General features: G+C 34.7%; 1 protein-coding gene across 8 annotated transcripts in view; it reads left to right on the top strand.

Moving 5' to 3' along the window:
* The window catches only part of MIPOL1 (mirror-image polydactyly 1), a 283,902-nt gene that overhangs the window by 126,795 nt on the left and 140,693 nt on the right, over window positions 1–16,414 (top strand). For 7 of the 8 annotated variants that reach the window (XM_065906169.1, XM_065906171.1, XM_065906166.1 and 4 more), the window contains one exon: window positions 5,026–5,133. The exons of the other annotated variant lie outside the window; for it this stretch is intronic. In XM_065906169.1, the coding sequence (XP_065762241.1) occupies window positions 5,026–5,133 (108 nt within the window). The remainder of the gene's footprint in view (window positions 1–5,025; window positions 5,134–16,414) is intronic. 8 annotated transcript variants of the gene reach the window in all.

The raw sequence follows: 16,414 nt of genomic DNA on the forward strand, positions 1-16,414 counted from the left end.
GGTTGCCATTTCTTCCTCCAGGGGATCTTCCTGACCTAGCGATTGAACCTGCATCTCGTGCCTTGGCAGGCGGTTTCTTTATCAGTGCCCCACCTGGGAAGCCCTAAAGATGTGGATTTTTGTGCAAAACATAGTTACAGCACAATTATCATACCAAAAATATTAACAGTTCTTTACTATTGTGAAGCATTCAATTAGTTTTCAAATTCCAACAGTCTCATAAATATCCTTTTCCTCTTTGTTTTAAATCTGTATCTAAAATAAGAATCACATCTTGCAAATGATTGAATTGACTCTTAAGAGTTTAAAAAAAATTTTTGGAGTACAGTTGTTTTACAGTATTGTGTTAGTTTCTGCTATGCAGCGAAGTAAGTCAGCTGTATGTATACTTATATCCCCTCTTTTTTGGATTTCCTTCCCAGTTAGGTCAGCACAGAGCATTAAGTAGAGTTCCCTGTGCTCTACGACCGGTTCTCATTAGTTGTCTGTTTTATATATAGTAGTGTATGTATGTCAGCCCCAATCTCCCAGTTCAGCGGCCCCCGCTTGCCGCCAGGTGTCCATGTTTGTTCTCTACTTCTGTGTCTATTTCTGTTTTACAGATCAATTCATCTGTACCACTTTTCTAGATTCCACATGTATGTGTTAATATGTAATAGTTGTTTTTCTCTTTCTGACTGACTTCCCTCTGTATGATAATCTCTAGGTCCATCCATGTCTCTGCAAATGGCACAATATCATTCCTTTTTATGGCTGAGTAATATTCCTTTGTATATACATACCACTTTCTTTTCCATTCCTCTGTTGATGGACATTTAGGTTATTTCCATGTCCTAGCTATTATAAATAGTGCTGCAGTGAAACTGTGACAATATACAAATAGCATTTCATTAAGTTCCTTTTAAGTATTAAAAAATTTTAAGTATAAAAAATGTTTAAAAATCCTCCTAGGTCTTAATTTGTGCATTAGAACTTTCAAGAACATTAATGTTTGGCACAATATGAACAGAGAAGATACTGTGTTATTTATTATTGATTGTGTCAGTTCAAAATGAAACCGTCTAAAACCATAGAAGAAATTACATGTTACTTAGTTTAGGGACATTCTTCTTCCCTAGCACTTGTTTTGTTTATTTTCATTCATTAAATTAGGGGAGATTATTAAACACCTGAAAGTGTAGCACTTTGGGACACTTGCCACATTGAGTGGTCCCTGGGCCTTATCTTCTGTCCCTCTTATACTGCGTGGCAGTGAATACTGAGCTCAAGTACAAAATGCAAATAAATGTCCTCAGCACAAAAATTGCTTTAGTAAGCTATATTTACCTCTTTAGTTATAGTTTTTCGTATAAACTTTGGCCTACAAGTACGCTTCTCCTCCCCTTCCCAATCTGTACAGAAGGTGAGAAAATCTATGAAGAATAAAAATTTAGAGGAAACCAAAAAAGAAAGAAAGGAAACCTAAATAGTTACAAACATACCCGTTAACTAGGGATCTAAGATCAGGTATAGAACTCCAAGGCTAAAAACTTGAATTGTATTGCCCTTACAAGGGTTGATGATTGGACTACTTGTGATAGGAATAGACCCTTGAATGTATTTCCAGAATCATAGAAAGACCCCCTTTTTAGTATAAGAGAATCTAGGGAAAACAAACCACTCACTGGTTTAGGAAAGGACAAGGAGGTTTATCTTTAGTCATGACTGAGCAAAAGGCTCAAGCATCCTGACAAATCGAAGGATTGGACACTCAGTTTAATAACCATCATGAAAAGAATTCACACACTAAGACATTAACGTAAAAGTATGCCCTAGTTGAGTAAAAACTTTGGGTCACCTTGCAAGAAACAAATGCAAAACCGGTCTGGACAATTCTTCCACACACAGGTGGGCAAAACTTCTACAGAAAAGAATTCTCCATGTAAGGAAACAATCCACTATGAAACACAGTTAAAAGAGACCATTTAGAATTTGAGATAATAGGAAAAAATGAAAGAGTTTGAAACTTGCATGTTTAAACAGAGGCATCATTGTGTAATACATATAAAAGAAGAGTGCTATGAAAAGTAGATGGACAGAATTGAAAAAGAATACAAGGAAATATTTAGAACTGAAAACTAGTCTTCGAAATTAAAATATAAATCAACAGACAAAGGTATAGACAGAATTGAAGATAGAGTCAGGAGTGTCAATTCGCTAATGAATGATAGATGCTCAGAATTCACACACATACAGAGAGAAATGGATATTAAAAGATATGAAAGGAAAATGAATAAATCCAACATACGACCTATAAGAGTTTCAAAATGGGAACTGGGTAACATTTCAAGATAAAACAGCTATGAGTTTTTCAGGTTTGAGAAGCATAGAGAATATCTAAAAGATTAAAATAAATCCATCTCTTCAAATATAAAATTGAAGAACTCTAAAGTTAAACTACAGATTTTAAAGCAACCATTGAGTAAAGACAAACCTATAAAAGAATGATTATTAGACTAATATTGACCTCACATTAGCAACAATAGATGCCAGACTGAGGCAGAACAGTATCTTCAGAGTACTGAAGATAGAACTTTTGTCATAACAGCTCTATCCAGTGAAGACTGTCATGAAAACAAAATAATCACATTTTCAGGCAGAATGTCTCACTAAGAGATTTTTAAAAGCTATGCCTCTGGAAAGAGGGACTTGAACCCAGATGGAAAGCTCAGAGGGTTTGATAGGGGATTTACACCAATTCTTGTATGAGTAGATAATTTTATATAAGCTATTTCCAAAAATTAAATAAGTAAACTTTATGAGGGTAGTCCAACCTTGATGACAAAACTGGAAAGGATAGCCCAGAGAAGGAAGGATACAGGTCAGTTTCATTTAGGAATATGTACCCCACAATCTGATATATTGATATAAAATACTTGGAAACCAAATTAACATATGTATTTTCATACACATAGACATATTCAAATGGATGTAAATGATATGTAACAAAATTCATCTAAGTGGTTATATGATAGAAGCATTCCTTTTAAGGTCACGAGCAAGAGTGGAAGAATAACCGCCACTTTTTTTTTTTTTTGGCTACATCTAAAATACATCCACAGTCCCACTGCTGCACACTACCTCTGCTGCTCCCTACCACCCTAGTCTGAGACACATCATCTCTCTCCTTCACTGCTCAGTAACCTCTCAGCTAGACTTCCTGCTTCTGTCCTTGCCTTCCTTAGAATCTATTCTTTACATTGCAGGAGGAGTGAGCCTATATTAATATGAGGCAAATCGTGGTACTTCTTTGTTCTAAACCCTCCAGCAACTTTCCCACCCACTCAGAGTAAAAACCATGGTCTGTAACATCTCAAGGCTCTTCTGATCTCATCTCCCAGTATTCTGTCCCTTGCTTACTTCATTCCTGCTGTATTCTTCCCCTTGTTTAATCTCAAATATGCTAGACAAGCTTCTACTTCAGAGCCTTTGCACTCAATTGTTTCTTTTGCTTGAACCACTGCTTCCAAAGATCTGAACACTTACTTCTTTGTCTTGTTAGTGTCTTTATTCAAGTATCTTTTTCTCAATTTAAAATTTCTCCTATTTAAAGTCATAAAATACTTCCTTCCCTACTCTTTTGGTATTCCCTTTATTTTTTATTTATTTTTCTCCATAACATTTTCACCTTCTACCATACTATGTATTTCATTTATTTTATTGTCTCTTTTCCCATCTGGAATATGAGTTCCATGTGGATAGGGATTTTTATCTATTTTGTTAAATGCTGTATCCCCCACCTTTTATAATTAAACCTAGCACAGGATAAGTGCTTAATAAATATCAGTAAATAATGTAAGTGAATATCAAGAGTTTGGTAAGACTTTTTCTTTTAAAAGAATTTGTTACTCAAAGTTGGGAAATACTGTTACAGATTGCTGAATAATATTGAGATGAGAGGCAGAAAATATTAGAGTAGTAAGAAATGCTCGTTTGGATTATGACTGCATCTTGATTTTGTATCATAATAATGATTTTTAATTCATCATGACACCTAACACTTGCTGGGTAATGCAGAAGTAACTTTGTCTAACTCTTGAATTAATAGGTGCACTTACTTATTGGTTATTAAATATCCTCCTTTAAAAATAGATAAACTAAGGAGTGATTTTTTTAAAATATTTTACTGAACAATAGATTTAGTAATTTATTTCTTTACAAATCACCCTTGTATCATCATATGGTTTTAATATGCCGCATGTCAGTTTATATCCTGTACAATCATTGTGAAAATGTTTTATGTATTCATATTAAGATCATTTTCAAATGACATAACACTTTAATGATTTTTTTGAGTGTAGATGCTTCTGTTAGTTCATTTATGCTTTTGTTTATCATTTCCTTTTTACTTATATTTTTATGTATTGCCAGTAGGTCAACGTCATTTCACATCTCTTTTATCACTTGTTTTACTTACAAGTAAGGTTTAGTCAAAATAGGATTAAAAACAGTTGTTTCCTTAGTTGTTTCCAAGTCATGTAGCGTTCTGTGGCTGTTGTTTTTTCTCAACTCAACTGTTTTTTTAGATATTTCTAAAAATATGAAAATTTCATATATATATTTTTATGATAATTTTTACTTTAAAAATTAATAAAAGTTCCTCAGAATATTATCTCGTAGTTTATTTAGAACCTACTATCATTTTTAGAAGTATACTTTTATTCAGCCAGCAGATACACAGTAAAAATCATTTGGTTAATGAAGAAAATAATATTAAATGTACTTTAATCTTAATTTTATAAGAAATAGGTATTTTTCTAATTTATATGGTAGCATTTAGATTAATAAAAGTCGAAACTGAAAATTGCAATTGAATGTGCAGTATTATTTTGTTCCTTTTCAACAGTGCTTTTAACTTACTATTCTTATTGCAAAAGATACTTTGTCTTTTAGAGAGTAAGATGGTATTATTTACATCAATTCATGTGGGTTTGTGAAAAAAATGCCGTGACTCCTTTACTTAATGGGATTCTTCCCCTGTGGCAGTGCAAACGGCTCGAGCAGGAGCTTCATCATCTGAAGGAGCGGAAGCAGACTTCAGCAAACAACATGAGACATCTGACTGCTGAAAACAATCAGGAACGTGCGTTGAAGGTAAATCTCCATTCCTTCTTGCAGGCAAATTAAGGTTGTAAGCCCTTGGTGCCAGCTTTCTGCGCTGCATATATCAGTTGTGTACATTTCAGCAGAAGTGAGCTGTGGTGTTTGCCAACAACCCCTTCTTTAAACACAGATACAGCACCCTTCTGTCACGGTATTATTTTATTTCGTGTATGTGTACATGAAAACAACATATTTTCTAAATTTCAAGTGGTGGTATATTAATAACTTTAGGTTCATGCTCATGGTGTTTGTGATTTCAAAGTACATTGTTACCTTTAGTAGTTAAGAAAAAGTGGCCACTCTGAAAGAAAAAAAAAATAGTGGGCTTTTTGTTTGCATCAATAATTATTACAGTAATTTTCTAAATGACTTATAATATTAGTGACCCACAGAACTGACACTCCTTGAAAGGTACATGAAGATGTTTGGGAATTGAAAGAATGCTTAAAATGTTCCCTACAGCAAAAAATGAAAAAAAATATATTCTATTGGAACTTGAAACAAGTAGAGTACATATCATGACAAAAGTTCTGTTTCATTTTAATATAGATCCTATAGTTATGAAAAAGGACATTATTTCAATTTAATTATCTTTTTTTCTTAAGATACTTTTCATTCTCTTTTTTGCCTTTGCCCTACTTCCTAGCATAATAATGCCTGCGACATAATAGAGGCCCCTGCCCTCAAGGTGCTTACTTTCTCATTAATGGGTTAAAAATAAAAACACAGCTTAGCCACAGGAAGCAAAAGGTTCATCTTGGTTGCTAATGGCACAGTTAAAGAAAGATGTGCTGTCAAGAAGATTGTATTGTACTTTGTTGTCTTAAATTCATTTCTTGCTGCAGATTACAAAAGAACATCATGTCATTAGAAGGGTAAGTCAGTAAACCAGAATCATCTACCAACATTAAGGAAAATGGTGACATTTGATGTGGAAATATTTTTAATCTGTTTATGAAGTATGAGGTTTGGTTGAAGACGGATTTTTCTACAAAGTATATTTAGCTTCATTCTCAGCAGTGTGTGTGTGTGATAGCTTTGCTATTACTATTTAATGCACTTTTCTTTTTTCTCTCGAATTGATAGATAGACTATAACAATAAATGGGAAAGAAAAGACTTGTAGATTGCTACGATTATTTTTCAGTTACCCCAAGGAATTTGCTATTGTATGAGTAAAATTAAGTATATAATTACTTAGATGTATATTTGCAAATCAAAGGTAACATTCTTTTAGAGACAACCTCCATCATGAGTGTTAGTTTATCAGCCTTAGGGGACATGTATTATGTGCTCTGTTTGATATGGTTATCAGTATTTAAAATAGGACCTAAAATAAGAATTCTAGTTTGTTAAGTTAATAATAATTGCATAATCTTTATTCTGGCATTTTTGTTTGTGTATTTATGTTAAATTGAATTAAATGATAGCTACTATGGGTAGAGAGAAAAAGATGCATAGTTCCAAGAGATTATTAAAATTAGAAGGCAAATTGTAGACCAAAAGAAACCTGTAAATTCAACACAAAATAAAAATAAACCCCCATAAAATCATTCTTTAGTTATCTTGTGCCATAATTCCTCATAGAAAACCTTTAAGTTTATTATAAAAATTAGGTCATTTATAATACATCTGCTTTATTCTGAATCATTTTTTTAATTGTTCTTACCTCTCAGGGTCTTTATTCTTTATTTAATTCTTTTGTTATTATGCTTCGTATCTTTAAATTGCCATATTAAGATATGGATAATAATAAGTTTATTATCAAGCTGTTTGGTGAACTAACTTTCTCCTTTCTAAGCAATATGCTTATCTCTTAAAATACATTTGCAAGTGTCATTTTTAAAAAATGTTAACTGGCAATATTTGGCTAGTATCTAATGAAGTTGAGGAAGAATATTTAAACAGAATCTCTGTCTCTAGTAGATTTCAGTCTGCCAATAATATTTCTAGTATTTTAACATAAGTGGTACTATTATTAATGTCACTGATAAAGTAATATAAATTTGAATAGGATGATAGCTGAAGTTTTTATGCTCTATTACATTGTATTATGCTGTAATTCTTAAAGGAAACAGTCCTAGAGATATGTTGGAAAAAATCAAAGTTAATGGTTCTACATTACATAGAACTTTCCAAAGTGACGACTGTGGGAAATAACATGATTATTATACATGGATATATTATATGTGGATACTTTTTAGTAATCTAGTGCCATTTGAATGATATCTTTGTTTATCCTAATAACCAGGAAATACTTTGTAAATTATTTTTTGTGATAAAGCATAAAATAAGACTTTTGTTGATCCTTAAATGCATCATTTTTGAAGTAGCATGGAATGGTGGTGGTTTAGTCACTAAGTCATGTCCAACTCTTGCCACCCCAAGGACTATAGCCTGCCAGACTCCTCTGTCCATGGGATTTTCTAGTCAAGAATACTGGAGTGGGCTGCCATTTCCTTCTCCAGGGAATCTGCCTGACCCAGGGATCAAACCCTGGTCTCCTGCATTGCAGGCAGATTGTTTACCGACTAAGCTACAAGGGAAGTCCAAGCATGGAATACATACTAGCTAAATTTGGTAGCATGACACCGTTTCCCTACTTTTACAATATTTAAAATTTTCCCTAATAATAAGTAGAACACAGTGATACATATAGGATGAAAGGCTAAATTTATACTGATACTAATCTATACCCTGAAAGTTACATAAATTAAAAAGATAGCTTATTCTTCATTTAAAATAAATTTTATCCACTATTAAGAAATTTATTTCTCGATGAACACAGTTTTGAACATCTAATGATTTTAAAGTAAATTTAGATTAGCCATATATATTCAGGCATTAGATTTAATAAGAAATGTCATATAAACTGCCTTTCTTTCCTGTTTGATTTCATTTACTTCCCTTATCACGTATCTTTAACCTCCTACAATTGGACTTCACCACTATAATTCCATTGAAAGGCACTCTTTCTTAAATTATAAGTAACCTCTGATGGTTAAACCCATGAAACTTATCATTTCATATCCTGCTTAGTATCCCAGTAAACCTAACTGGAACGCATTTTCATCTTACTGGCCCCTGCCCTCATGAATTACTTTACTATAGTTCTCTGCTTCCATATCCTCATCATTTTTCTTTTCTTTCATTGTTATTCTTTAGCTTGTGCCTCTTTTCTACCAGTTCCTAAAGTATAAATATTCCCCTAAGTTATGTGATTGAGTTCAGTTCAGTTCAGTTGCTCAGTCATGTCCGACTCTTTGTGACCCTATGAACAGTATGAAAAGGCAAAATGATAGGATACTGAAAGAGGAACTCCCCAGGTCAGTAGGTGCCCAATATGCTACTGCAGATCAGTGGAGAAATAACTCCAGAAAGTTACATGATTAGTCCCCTACTTTTTGTTTCTTGAAAAAAACAAACAAACAAAAAAAAAAACCAGACTTTTTATTTTATTTTAGAGAAGTTTTAGCTGCACAGCAAAATCAAACAAACTAGAACTCCTTCACACTCAGTGTTCCGTACATTTCAGATGCCCTCAGCATCCAGTACAGGAAAGGTACATTTGTGTACCCACACAGTGTACCCACTGATGTACCTACATCAGTGTAACCCACAGTCTGTAGCTTACATTAGGGTCCACTTAGTGTTGTACATTCTGTTGATTTTGAGAAATGTAAATGGCAAATATTTACTAATATCATTATAGTATTTCAGAAGAGTTTCACTCTAAAAATCCTCTGTGTTCCACCTATTTATCCCTTCTTCACCTCAGCACCTACCAGCCATTAATCATTTTACTGTGTCCATAATTTTGTCTTTTCTAGAATATCATGTAGTAGTTCTGTGCACATTGGCTTCTTTCAGTTAATAATAATCATTAAAGTTTATCTATATCTTTTGATGCCTTTATACTTCATTCCTTTTTAGTATCGAATAAATTTCCATTATTTGAATATACCACAATTTATTTATTCACCCACCTATTGAAGCACCTTATGGTTGTTTCCAAATTTTGGCATTTATTTATGAATAAATCTGCTGTAAGCATCCACATGCACATTTTTCTGTGGATGTAAGTTTTCAGCTCATTTCGGTGAATACAAAGAACCGTGATTGCTGAATCGTATGGTAAAAGTATATTTAGTTTTTGAGGAGATACCAAACTGTTTTCCAAAATGGCTGTAGCATTTTGGATTTGCTAGTTATGAATGACAGTTTTTGTTACTCCATATTCTTGCCAGCATTTGGTGTTTTGTTTATTATAGGCTTGTCTTTTCTAATTTCATCTGTTCCTGCAACATCATGTCATTTATGTCCTCACGACTGCTTTGTCTGCCCTTCCACTTGGATATCTTAGTGTCTCCTTTACTTCAGTAAACTTGAAATGAAATCCTGAATTTGACTTCCTAAGTCCTCTCTTCAACCTGGGAGGAAGTTAGGACCTGAGCCAAACACTACTGACTGTATAACTTAGCATTTATTCTGTTATATTCTCCTTTGTTTGCCTTTACAGCTTTATAGAAGCTGGAAAAGTTAAACACTTTGTAAGCTTTTCTTTTTGCCAGTGAGACATAAGAGGAATTCTACAGCGGGGATGAGAGAAGAAGGAATAATCTCAATTTTATAGCCATGAAGTTGGGGCTTCCTAGGTGGTGCAGTGGTAAAGAATCCACCTGCCAACGCAGGAGACACAGAGATGTGGGTTCAATCCCTGGGTCAGGAAGAGCCTGAAGTAGGGAATGGCAACCTGCTCCAATATTCTTGCCTGAAAAATTCCATGGACAGAGGAGCCTGGCGGGCTACTGTCCATGGAGTCGCAAGGAGTCGGACATGTGCAACTGAGCACTCTCACACACAAACACGCAAATGCCAAGAGAAGAGTATGTTAATCACTTAGTCATGTGTGACCTTTTGCACCCCCATGGATGATAGCCCACCAGGCTCATCTGTCTGTGGAATTCTCCAGACAAGAATACTGGATTATTCTTGGAAATACTTCTCTAGGGGAATTTTCCAACCCAGGGAGTGAAACCAGGTCTCCTGCCTTGCAGGCAGATTCTTTACTATCTGCATGACCAGGGAAGCTCTCCTTTAACATCATTGAGCCTTTTAACAAGTGAGCTTCTTGGAGAACTTTTAAGTCCCTATGTGGTCATCTATACCCTGATTTATTTTTCTGGTGACATAATGCTGTATATTTTACATCATTCTTAACAATTTTCTGTTTACCTCCAAATTGATCAGTTTGTTGTTGTTTAGTTGTTCAGTCATGTGTAACTTTGCAACCCATGGACTGCAGCACACCAGGCTTCCCTGTCTTTCATCATCTCTGTGAGTTTGCTCAAACTCATGTCCGTTGAGTTGATGATGCTAGGCAACCATCTCATCCTCTATCACCCTCTTCTCCTCCTTTTGCTCTCAATCTTTCCCAGCATCAGGGTCTTTTCCGATGAGTTGGCTCTTCACTTCAGGTGGTCAAACTGTTGGAGCTTCAGTGTCAGCATCAGTCCTTGCGATGAATATTCACGGTTGATTTCCTTTAAGATTGACTGGTTTGATCTCCTTGCTGTCCGTGGGACTTTCAAGAGTCTTCTCCAGTACGACAATTCAAAAACATCAATTCTGTGTTGCTCAGACTTCTTTATGATCCAACTCTCACATCCATATATGACTACTGGAAAAACCACAGGTTTGACTATATGAACTTTTTTCAGCAAAGTGATGTCTCTGCATTTCCATATGCTATCTAGGTTTATCATAGTGTTTCTTCCAAGGAGCAAGCGTCTTTTAACTTCCTGGGTACAGTCACCCTCCGCAGTGATTTTGGAGCCCAAGAAAATAAAGTCTGTCACTCTTTCCAATTTTTCCTGTCTATTTGCTGTAAAGTGATAGGACCTGATGCCAATATCTTAGTTTTTTTAATATTGAGTTTTAAGCTTTCTCTTTCACCTTCATCAAGAGGTTCTTTAGTTCCTCTTAACTTTATTGATGAGTTAACATCTATTACTTAATGGCATTCCCATACTCCTAGACTTGTAGTCTAATATGTAATTGACATACTTTTCATATCTTTTCAAGCTCTCACCTACTACACAGTGCTAGAGCATCCAGTTCTGTCAATTCTGCAATGGTGATTTCTTTTCTATTTTACTCTCCTTTGTATTATCATGCCTCGACTCTATGTCAAGTTCATGATCTAGAAGGTAACAGTACCTTCCAATCTAACTTTTTTCCCCTGTTTCTCACCTTTGTAATCTGTCACATTTCCATTAGCTGTCATTTCTAAAAGACAAGTGACACTTTTCTACCCCAAAACCTTTAGTAAGTCTAACATTTTCAGTAATGAAAGAAGACAAATATTCTGAATAACTTTCTTGATAAAAACAATAAAAAGGATGCCTTTAAGGCTGCCTTAAAGGATACTTTAAGAGTATTTTACAAAATTACTGAGAAGACAAGGAATCTGAGAAGGCTTAAAGCAACATGGAAATAGAAAAACAAATGAACAAACATGGGAAATAATTGATTGCCTGAAGTCATCTTGCACCCTCAGTGCATTTGTCAAATGGTGGTGAATTTGAACTTTGAATTTTAAGGACTACAAGGACAAGACAAACAGAAGACAGAGCCCAGGGCCTATTTAAACCAGAATGTAATGAAGATCTTTTCCAGAGCTGGTATCTTAGATGATCACACCATCACTGTTTAGGTGAACAAGAGTCAAGCCCTTCTTGCAAAATATGAAAGTAAGAAAACTTGATTTTCTTACTTTGGAGAAGCTTACTGTGGAGAAGCTCACAGAAAGTCTCAACAATTCATCATCTGCAGCTAGCTTCACGGCTGGTTTAGAACCACACCTGTTGCCTGAATTCTTGCTGACTTCCTGACAGTAATAATGGTATGATATCTTACATATACTGAAAGCAAAAGGGGGACTAATTCCTTAAATATACAGAGAGAAAGCAGCTATTAAAAACAAGGGTGAAATAATGATTGGATAAATAAAAGAACTTCAGTTGCTTTTCATTGTCTGTTTTGGTTTCTGCCATACAACAACATGAATCAGCCATTGATATACATATATCCCCTCTCTCTATAACTTCCCTCCACCTCCCACCCCTGTAGGTTGTTACAGAGCCCTAGTTTGAATTCCCTGAGTCATATAGCAAATTCCCATTGGCTATCTGTTTTACATATGGTCATATATATGTTTCCATGCTACTCTCTCCATTTATCCCACTGTCTCCCTCCTCCCTACTCTGCAAGATTTTGTGGTCTTAAATTATTTCAAAATAATACATTGTTAAAAATTTTTACATGTTCATTGTAGCCAGTGAAAAAAATGCTAAGATGTGTAAATGAAATGTTAATATTTTCTCTCCTCTCTCACAGTTTCTAGACCTGCCAAATTAATCTTGACTAGGAATTGCAATAGATACCCTGCTTGACTTTTACCTAATTTTAATGAGAATGGATTCTACATTACACCAACTAGTTGTGATACTTACCATGGGATTTTATATTTCCTTTCATAATTTAGAGTCTCACTTGAATAGTTCCAATATATGGATAATCCCTGAGTCTGGTTTTGTGGTTGCTTTGTCTTTTGACATGTTTGTTGTTTTGCTTTTGCTTTTCGTATATCTCATAATTTTTTCTTTTTTAAATGCTAGACATTGTGGGTAGAACGGTGCTTCTTCTATCAGGCCAGTAGTGTGAGTATTGAGATCTACTCAGGAGTTGATATGGACTTGGGTTTTGTTGTTATGGGCACTGTTAGTGCATCCTAAGTTTCAAGTTGTTCTCAGAATGGATTGCTGTTGGCCTTTTTCTAAGGATAGAAATGCAGGGCTGGAGGACTTTTTCAGTGTTCATCTTCCACCCTTCATTTTCAGTTGATCCTGTGTACTTATATCTCGAGGGTGTCTCACTGTACACTCCTGCGCTCATCCAGCATTTGAATGCTGATTTTTACCATCTGGGGTTGAAGAACTGAAGAGTTTTTCTGCTTCTATCTTACACAGTCCCTTTGTGATTGGACTTTGGGGTCAGGCTTTCTCAGGATTCCTCTCCATGACAGCCAAACTCTGACTTGTATCTGTGGCAGAAGACTTGTATCTGTGTAGAAGAGAGACATTCATGGCCCTCTCTCAATGTAGAATCTACCTATCTAATGATACTGGTATAAGGATCCTGGACCTGGATCTATTTCTTGCTGCTCACCCAGGGATAGCAAGAGGTCTTTCTTCTACCACTCCCAAGCAGAGTGTGTTTTTTTCTTTTTCCCCCCTGTGTCCTGAAGTTTACTGTCTTTCTTTTAGCTGTATACGGCTTTTGATCTGTTTACAGAAAGGGCTGGTGTTGGGATAGAGGGGTGGGGTGGTTTGTTGCTTTCCATAGCAGCAGTTCCCTTCCCCCCTTCCCCTGCATGCCTATATCACTGAGGGAAGTTCTTTCTGGTTTTCTACCCTGTCTTTATTATTTCTCATGAGCACTTGATGGAGATCTATGGGGAAGTATCTCCCCATAGGTGCAAGTCCCCTTTTGTGAGGATTTTTGAAGATTCTGTGTGATAGCCAACCCTTCTTCCCGTGCTCCACTCTCAGTCCGCTAGACTGTGTTTCCCATTTGCTTTGCATGCCTCTCCCTCCTTGAAGTTAAAACTGGTTTTCTGCTGAGCTTACTTGTCTGATGAGCTCAAGAAAAGATATGGCTTTGTGCCTTATCCAGCTTTTCTTACTGTCAAAGTGGAGTGACAGCTTGTTCCAGCTTTCTGCGACCTAGGCATAAGCATTACATCTACTGTTGGACTTTGATATTGTTTTGTCATATTTAAGTAGCTTCTTTCTAGAATTTTTTTAAAGTTCTTGTTAGTAGATGTATTTTATTGAGTTCTTGGATGTTGAACAACTCCTTGAATAAACTGTTGGATTTGTTTTGTCATTGTTTTCCTGGGAATTTTAAAAATTAAAATCGTTTGCCCTCATACAGTACTTAACTGAGTGTCAGGTACTCTTACTCCATATAGTAGTAAGGAATTTACTTATAGTGGTAAAGTATTTGGACCTTTGAGATAGCGGGTACAGCTGTTTCTAATTTTATAGGGTAATAAACTAAGCAACATGTGTTGTTAATTAACGTGACCCATGTTAGGAGTAGTAGTTAGTAGTGGACCTTAGGTCTGAACCAAGGCTATTGATCTCCAAAGTTCACGTTCTCGAATATAAATGTTGCCTGTTTTGTTTGTTTGTTAGTGAGTGTGAATTTTTTTTCGTATATTCAAGGGATTATATGGGAGAATATAAATAATTAGGTGTATTTGTTCATGTTTTTCGTCATTTTTTTCTGTTGGTTTTTCTTTGCTTTCTTTGGTCCTTTGTCCATCAGTCGTGTGGTTTTGTTTTGTGCTGTTTTGTTTTGTTTTGCATCTTATAGCTTTATTGATAAGTATTTCATATACAATAAAATTCACTTGTTTACACTTTACAATTCAGTGCTTTTTGGTGTATTTGCATATTTGTGCAGCCATAACATAACCGCAATCGTAATTTTAGAACATTTTCAGCATTCACCTAAAACATTCTGTACATTATTAACTACCATTCCTCATTCCTGCTAACATCCTCTCCTCAGTCCCAAGCAACCACTAAGCTACTTTCTATCTCTATAGATTTGCCATTCTGGAGATTTTTTATAAATGAAATTATAGGATGTGTGACCCTTTGTGACAGGCTTCTTTCACTTCACGTAATATCTTCAAGGTTTATTCATATTATAGCGTGTATCATCCTTCCTTTTTCTTTGATGCATAATCATTGTACAGATATACTGTAATCTGATTATTAGATTATTAGCTGATGGACATTTAGGTTAAACATTTAGACCTTTGACCAATTTTTAATGAATTTTTAGTTATTGTATAAGGTAGGAGTCCAAATACTTTCTTTACATGTGTGTATCCAGTTTTCTCTGTGATACTTGAATGACTGTTTTCCTCCCTACAGAATTATCTTGACACCTTCTCAAAAGCCAGTGATCTTAAATATGAGAGTTTAGCTCGGGACTCTTAGTTCTGCTCTATTGATCTAACATATCTATCTCTGTGGTGGCACCACTCTGTTGACCACCAGCTTTGTGGTAGGCATGTCATCTAGACCTGAGTTCTCCAGTTTGTTCTGGCTTGTTTGGCTGCACCTGTTTTGATGTTAATGTTACTAGCTTAGTGAATAACCAAAATTTCTGCCTTCTGCTGTCATCTTGGCAAGTTTAAAATTGCATGAGAATGATCTTGCCTTAAGTATTAAATAGAATCAATTTTTAAAATCATGTACCCTTGGTAACTTTTTATTACAGTGAATTTGTAAATTGCTTTTTCAATAGTTCCACTATATTTATCTAATTTTTATTTTTCTTAAGTCAGTTTTGTTGGTCTGTATTTTTTTCTAGGAAATAAATACCCTTTTCACTTTAACTTCCCAGATTTGACATTATAGAATTGTACGTAATTTTCTCAGTTTTTTAATTTCTTCTGTTTATCTGTATTGACTCTTTAATATGTATTGTGGCATATATCTGCTTTCTCTCTCCCTTTCTCTTTTTTCTTATAAAGTCTCTCCTGGACTTTATGCATTTTATTTTCTTTTAATAAATTCTTGGTTTTACCTATCCTTTCAACTTGCTAAAGTTTCCATTTCTGTTTACCTTTTCACTCTTTATTCCATTTTATTCTAATTTTTATAAGTTAATTAGCTTATCTCAGTCTTTTTTTAAAAATAAAATTGTAAGGCTATACACTTTACTCTTGACTATAAGTCCAGCTATGTCTGTAGTTTTGGGAGGAATCATATGTTCATTTTTTTCATGAGTTGGTTCTGTTTTGATTTTTTTTGTTTGATACAGGATAATTTAGAGAATATAATTTAAACACTTATATTTTTAAATGTATTAATGTTTTATTTCTTACCATGTAAATAATCCACTTTGAAAGATATTATCAACTAAATAAATAAATTACAGTCTCTGTTCAGTGTATGAGGTCAATACATATTCAGTTGAACTCAATTTATGCTTCCACTATAACTGCATTCTTATAATTTTCTTATATTGCCAAAAATTTCTTTATACATTTGTGTGCTCTATTCTTTGTTATATAGGTATTTATTTATTTATTTACTTATTTTTCATTTATTTTTATTAGTTGGAGGCTAATTACTTTACAGTATTGTAGTGGTTTTTGCCATACATTGACATGAATCAGCCATGGATTT

This window comes from Muntiacus reevesi, chromosome 15 (genome assembly GCF_963930625.1).
Source record: "Muntiacus reevesi chromosome 15, mMunRee1.1, whole genome shotgun sequence".
Taxonomy (NCBI): domain Eukaryota; kingdom Metazoa; phylum Chordata; class Mammalia; order Artiodactyla; family Cervidae; genus Muntiacus; species Muntiacus reevesi.